This window comes from Monopterus albus, unplaced genomic scaffold (assembly GCF_001952655.1).
Source record: "Monopterus albus unplaced genomic scaffold, M_albus_1.0 scaffold18.1, whole genome shotgun sequence".
In the NCBI taxonomy this organism is placed as follows: Eukaryota; Metazoa; Chordata; class Actinopteri; order Synbranchiformes; family Synbranchidae; genus Monopterus; species Monopterus albus.
Genome location: NW_018127898.1, coordinates 5,809,458 through 5,816,248, shown reverse-complemented (window position 1 = coordinate 5,816,248; position 6,791 = coordinate 5,809,458). Strand labels below are relative to the sequence as shown.

General features: G+C 40.0%; 1 protein-coding gene across 1 annotated transcript in view; it reads left to right on the top strand.

Moving 5' to 3' along the window:
* suclg2 (succinate-CoA ligase GDP-forming subunit beta) overlaps nt 1-6,525 on the top strand; it is a 94,597-nt gene extending 88,072 nt beyond the window's left edge. Inside the window, exon 11 of the mRNA XM_020593159.1 lies at nt 5,981-6,525. Within this exon, the coding sequence (XP_020448815.1) occupies nt 5,981-6,093 (113 nt within the window). The 3' untranslated portion in view covers nt 6,094-6,525. The remainder of the gene's footprint in view (nt 1-5,980) is intronic.
* The last annotated feature ends 266 nt before the right edge of the window (nt 6,526-6,791 follow it).

The following is a 6,791-nucleotide window of genomic DNA, read 5'->3' as shown; positions in this document are numbered from 1 at the left end:
AGCACACTTTTAATTGGGAAGGCTTTTTAAAAGGCCTGGGTTGATTGCATTGGTGGAGGGTTATGTATTCCCATTTGTGGAAGAGAGGAGCCTAGTGGTCTTGATACTGATAGGGTTGAACTGGTTAATACTGTAGGGTTAAGTGTGTTTTGTGGGCTGATAGAGATTCTGACTAAAACACACCATGTTTGTCACATGGGATCATCACTTGTCTTCATCTATTAGAAATCAATGCTACATGCCTACACATGATAAGAAGAGATGCCTGAGGAAGTACTGCCCCCTCTGGCCACACTGACTACAGACATACTGTATTGCTCTGTGAGCATGCTGTCTGCCACTGTGGAAAAACATCCCCTTAAACAGCCCTCAGAGTCCAGAGAAAAGGTGACTGCAGTCGCTTAACTCTGTTCCCTAGACTATTGATTCACCGAGCCATTTCACAACTGTCTGTCAAGCAGTGGAGGTTGTTTTCCCCTTAAAAGGTGAAATCCAGCCACCCTCCCCCATTTAATTTAAAAGAGACGTGAAGTCCTATAATAGAGCCGAGAAGGGTCCTGACACTGTCATTATAGTCATTATCATGTTATTATCATTAAAGCTTAAATACAGCCATCTGCTGCAGCCATACGCACATCAACAGCTATATTATACTGTACATCTGCACACACCTTCATAGAAATACAGTATCTGACCAGGTCAGTGAGTTTTTAGTCTTTTAAAAGGATAGATTTATTCTGTTTACTTGAAACAATGACTGATTTTTCATTGTTTTCATATCTAACAAAGTCAACTTACTCTCATACAGTGTGTTGTGTATCTAACATTTTGCATCTAAAAAGCACCTGACAAGAATTGAGTCATGAAAATAGCTGTTGTCCACCAGTGTGCACACTCATTTCAGTCACACAGATGCTGACAACAGTCATGTTATTTGATAATACAATGTGTTTCTTCATCGGAGTCAACTTGGACAAAAACCTAAAAGATTAGATGAATTTTAAAAACTGTCTGTCAGTTCTTTAAATTTAATATACTTAGCTATAGTATTTGCCTGTCTTAAGCAACAGTGTAGAGAAAATTAAAAAAAAAACATGAAAATGTGACAAATGTAAAAAAGCATCTGCATCATTCAGGAGTATCCTGCTTCAGGTTCATCTGAGAAGCACTTGATGTTTGACACACATGAGGATATGGCGAGGAGCAGTGCGTGTAGTAAACACTGTTTGGTGCTGATTATTGTGAGGATTAGCTAAGTCTGAACGAGTAACATGACGTTCAGTGATGAATGGAAATGGTTTGCACACCAGTGATTTGATGTTACTGTGATAGACACAGAGCCACTGGCAAATTCTGTGAAAATGTACAGTGTACAGTATTTTGTCTCTGTTCTTTAATACTCAGTGATTATATGGACTATTTTCACATCAAATCATTTGCCTCTACTAATATACCTGCTATCAAACTAGTCAATGGTGATTTCATGAAACAATACTGAGCCTGAACACCTGCCGAAAAGCCTTCAAGCTTTTAAGCTTTTGTTTCAACCTAACATTACTAAGCAACGCTATGACCTGCCAGACTACTGCTTAACAAAATCCAAAAACACAGTGTAAATTATGCTGATTTAAATTGGCCAAAAAATGTTTTACAATGACACAGATATTGAACAAATAAAATCTACATTACTGAAAAGTGTCTTTCAACAATGAAAACAATTGTTGCACAGGTTCAAAGCTGTGTAGCTTTTTTCTGAACACCGGCCACTATGGGCAAAGGTGATAAGGATAAACCATAAACGTCAGGTGACCTCCTCTTGACTCTCTGCATGGGATATAGTAAAAATTCTCTACTGATGTTCTACATTTTCCAAATACTATTGGACCCAATGGGTTAAATTGTAATAATAGAGAATGTGAAGTTGTCATCACAGCATGTTGAATTTTGGGTAAATGCGCCAGTGGTTGGGGGGATGACGCTCATTATCCGTCATAGAGATATACACTACATACAGCTATATGTCAATTTAAAAAAATTAATGCTATCCCATACAGCTACATACAGTCGCGGATGCTTCAGCTATGTCCAGCGTCTTCATTAGTGTTCAGTTTGAGCACAGACAAGACAGAAGTTGATTTATCTGCAGTGTTTCTGATATCTGCCAACAGCTGCTAGCTAATGTTAGCTCCCAAACCGAGAACTGAGATCAGTGTCATTTTTCAGTCTGTCGCTCTCATCAGTGGGATCTCTAGGTCTGCTACAAGATAGCTACAGTCAGCTGAGGATATCCATCCTGAATGACAAGTGAGATCTGGAAGATTTAAGTAACTTTTTAGCTAAACAAAACAAGAATATATGCAGGTAAATACAGCACACATCTTCCAAAATGGCGCCCCTGTCCCAACATTCAATATGATGTGACGTAGCTTCACATTCTTTATAAAAAGAGTAATTTTGTAGGATTAGAAAAATGTACAAATACATTTTACAGCTGCCCCTTTTTCAGTTATTGTCTATTAGAAAAAAAAAATCTTTTTTGTGTGGACAGTGTTTCTGTTGTGTTAAGTCCGGAAGTTGTGGTAACGCAGTTTGACCCCTGTGCTGTCAAAGCTTACTGGAACAATTGAATACCACAGAGCCATTGTTAGTGATATTACTAACACCTGTACGTCTCCTCTATGATTAGTGGAAAATATCCACGATAACGCTAAAACATAGTGTAACAGCAGCACAAGTAGAGAAAAGTCACCAAGTTAGTTACTTGTGTGTCAGTTACGTACAGTATCAACGTTTAGCTAATGTTTACTAAGATTACCAACCATTAGCTTCATTGTGTTAGCATTAATCTACACCGTCAGGCTTACAAAGAAACAGTTGTACAGAGGTTATGAAGCTTTACATCCTTTCTGTTCTTATCTTCACATACGGTTTGTCATGACCATGACACACTGTATAGGAACTAATTTGAACTTTCAAATTACCCTGTAGGTCTGAGACTGGCAGACACATCTCCTATTATCAGATCTTTGCTGCAATAAACTCAGCTTGTTAAGACAGAATTAGTCAATTTTTGGAACTGCAGCATCAACAGAACTCTTTTCAGCACAAGTCTCTGGCACAGCCCCAGGCCTTATTGTGGTGCTGAGATATGGTGGCCCTAACTACACTCACACATTAAAGTGACATTTTTCACAATAGTCACAAGTAAGCTTGCTAATTAGAGCTGAGATCCAACAGAAATGTCTTGTGAAGTGGCAGTATATCACATGCTGCTTGGTCTTTTGTTGTTTTTGGCTTCAGAAGACTATAAAGCTCCATAGCTGAGGCGTGAAGTCTAGTCAGTTGTCCATCCTAGCAATCAGAGCTGTAGGAAAATGGTAATGTTTTGTATTGGGATTGATTTGAAACCCCCCCCTATAGTAGGTGCTTGTTAGAAAACAAAGTCTAATTCAGAGGATTTTGAAATTCATAAATCTGAATTGAAATTCATAAATATCACATGCTGAGTAATTAAGAAGTCAGTGGTACTGGTTAATAACCCCATCAAACCCTGGAGTTAGTGTATATCATGATGAGCCTCTGCTATGAGACATTAAGACCATTTCATTTAGATAGATAAATAGATCATCTGCCTGCCTGTCTATTTATCTATCTATGTGGAATTTCATTTTAAAATAAAAGTCATTAGTTGGTGTATATGCCTTAAATTTGTGCATGCATTCTCACTGTATACTGTGTGTCCCTGACTGGGCTGTGAGTAGGTCTCTGGCAGCACCTAGTGGCTGCAGGTGAACACACACATTCATATAGTTAGTGTACACCTTCTGGATAGACGCACTCACACATCGGTGTTGTATCCAGCTTGACTCTGTCTTTGCCTATGCTAATGTGAGTTTTCAGTGCTCCCTATTGCTCACAGTGGAACTGCACTTCGCTCTCACACACACACATATGCAGAAAAAGACCCATGTACTGGAAATGCAAGTCTCGTCTTTCTCACTCCCACAGATGTGTGATTCATTATATGGATAACACAGGTACCACAGATGCAGCATTGCCTAAACAGTGCTGCACACACACCATTGGTACACATGAATATTTATGAAATAAACAGTAGCGGGCACGTTTGTGTTGTTTACTGTATTTCAATGGTCTATACACCTTCCATAGGCATATTTGTCTTCTCCGAATATCTCTTGCATTATGTATTTGTTGTGGGTATGTATGGCTGCTTCTCCCAGAGTTATTTCAAGTTTGTTGTGTGTAAGTTCTATTTTAATAATCTGCCAGATGACCAAATGTGAAACATACAGTATTGCCCTTCTCACTGTGAGCGACAGCACTGTCGATTGAGAGTTGGTACACACATACACCCCCACATGTTTTATGTTGTTTGACAGTGACTTGGGACAGATCGTCCCTTGTTTATGTGCCAGAGCAAGATCTCTCCCTGCTCTTATTCTAATTAATTACATAGCAGAATTGATTGTTTGGAGTGTGGGCCTGCAGAAATGTGTTTGGAATGACTCATTATCTGTCTGGACAAAAGAGATGAAATATTAGGCGTTAAGTGGTGCTGGTAATAGAATTCCCCATGAAAGGTCTATTGATCAGCGTGACCGGGCCTCAAGAGAATTCACATATCATGCAGTCTTAATTACACTCCAGCCAGGAGAGCTAAGGTCAACTTGTAATTGTCTAAGCATGCACACAGAGATGCAGACCCACACACACAGACACAATTTTAATATCACAATCTTGGTCAAAGTGAATGCAGAGAGACGCTGTAAACGCTGTATATTTGATTGCTTTCATTTTCTCTTTTCCTTTCATAGAAAAGTAAGAAAATCATTAAGTATTCACATTTGAAAAGCTCAATCCAGGGAATTTTTTTTTTTCAATTTTTTGCTTAGGGGGAAAAAAAACTTCATTGATTATCAAATCATTGCTGATCACTTTTCTGTTGATCAGCTTAGTCACTAATCACCTAATCATTTCTCTTCCACATGTAGGGCATAACAGTGATCAGCATCAAAATGAGGAGCTAATTAGACAAGGCAGCTTATTTATATAGCACGTGTTTGTACACAAAGGCTCTTCTAGCTGCTTCAAAGTGGAATTCAGATCGTTCAGCTAGATTGGTTAGTGGATTTATTAAAAAAAAAAATTAAGTTGTTGTACGTGGCATAAAGAAATCAGGTGACACCATGCAGGTTGAGTTTGGAATGTCATAACTCAGTAGCTATTTGAAATGATGGGATGTAAGTTAAAAACAAGATGAATGTCTGGACATCACAGAGTAAAAAACTGTTGGATGCCAAGTCAGATGGATTCGGTAAATGGAATTTGCTGTTTTGGCCATATTCAAGTGTGAAATCAGCAAAGGCCACATAAACACATGGTTCTTGTGGTTTTAGCAGTGAGGGGCAGATTCTACTTCATTTGACTTTTTGTTCGGCCGCCCTCTCTCTCCCTCCCTGTGTCCTTGTGTCCACTGCAGAGCCCCCTGATCTGTGTTGTGACAGGCTTGTTTGGTTTGTGTTAGGCTGCACAGTGTGCGATGCGGGGAGACAGCCAGTTCATTGTGCGGTGCCTCGGGGCGGTGCGGAATGTCCCCGGGTGTCTCTCTCTCGCTCTCTCTCTCTCTGCTTGGTTGCGGGTCTACCAGGGCATGGGCGACTGCATGTCACCTAGCACCTGCTACCCCTGACCTCATTGCAGCCAGGGGAGTACACACGCAAATTGCCCTTTTGCCTCACTGACGTTGTTCACAGTCAAAGCTGCTTTCGGATCAGCAGTTGAATTTGCCACCGCTCACCCTTAGCTCCGTCCATCTGTCAGCGACGTGGCTTGATCCCCTCCAAAGGAGCTCTTTGTCTTTCACACGGTGTGGGTTTTAACATCAGTGCAGATGGTTGATCAGGTTCAGCCTTGTTGTTATGTTTATGCTGTTGTAACAGTGATATCTTGTATCTGCTAGGGACCAACGTCCATGAGGCCAAGAGGATTCTGACTGAGAGCGGCCTGCCCATCACAGCAGCGGACGACCTGGATGATGCCGCCAAGAAAGCAGTGGCTGCCATCAGGAAATAGGACACTGTGTAACATCACTACACTGTCTGTCCATCACTAACGTTCACTGCAACCTCACATCATCAGAGTCAGCCTTTTCTTACACATACATGCCTCCAGGTGTCACAGGCCTTTACTTTTTTGTTGTTGTTTTAATACTAGTTTCCAAATCATACTTTCATATCCAACTAAGCATCTATAACACAGGTGTTCAGATGGTGTCTTCCCTTAGAGAATTCATCTTTTACACTAATCTCCTCTGTGTAGTGCAAATTACCTGCTTTTGAACTTTCATAATTAATTTCTTCACTTAAAGCAGATTTATCGGGATAAATCACTTTATAACTTTCATATATTATTTTTATTTTTACATGATGAAAGTCCATCTAATCTTGTTACAGTACTTCATAAAACCCACTGTGACCTCTTTCAGCGATTAGATGGAGATGTAAACACTTGGTGCGTTCAATTTTCCAGGGCTAAAGAAGTGGCTGTCTCTCCACATAATGTGCCATTTTTATGGAATATTAATTAACAGACATTTTCCTTTTTCACCTCCAGCCTTGCCACACAGTACAGTATGACTAAAGACAGCCCCTTCATGAGTCGTGAAATCAATCGATGGCACTTAGCTAAAACGAACGTCTTCGGGGAACTTTGGATCAATCAGTATGTTTTTAGTGACTTTACGGTGTAAGTTGGTTCTCATCTATTCAAAG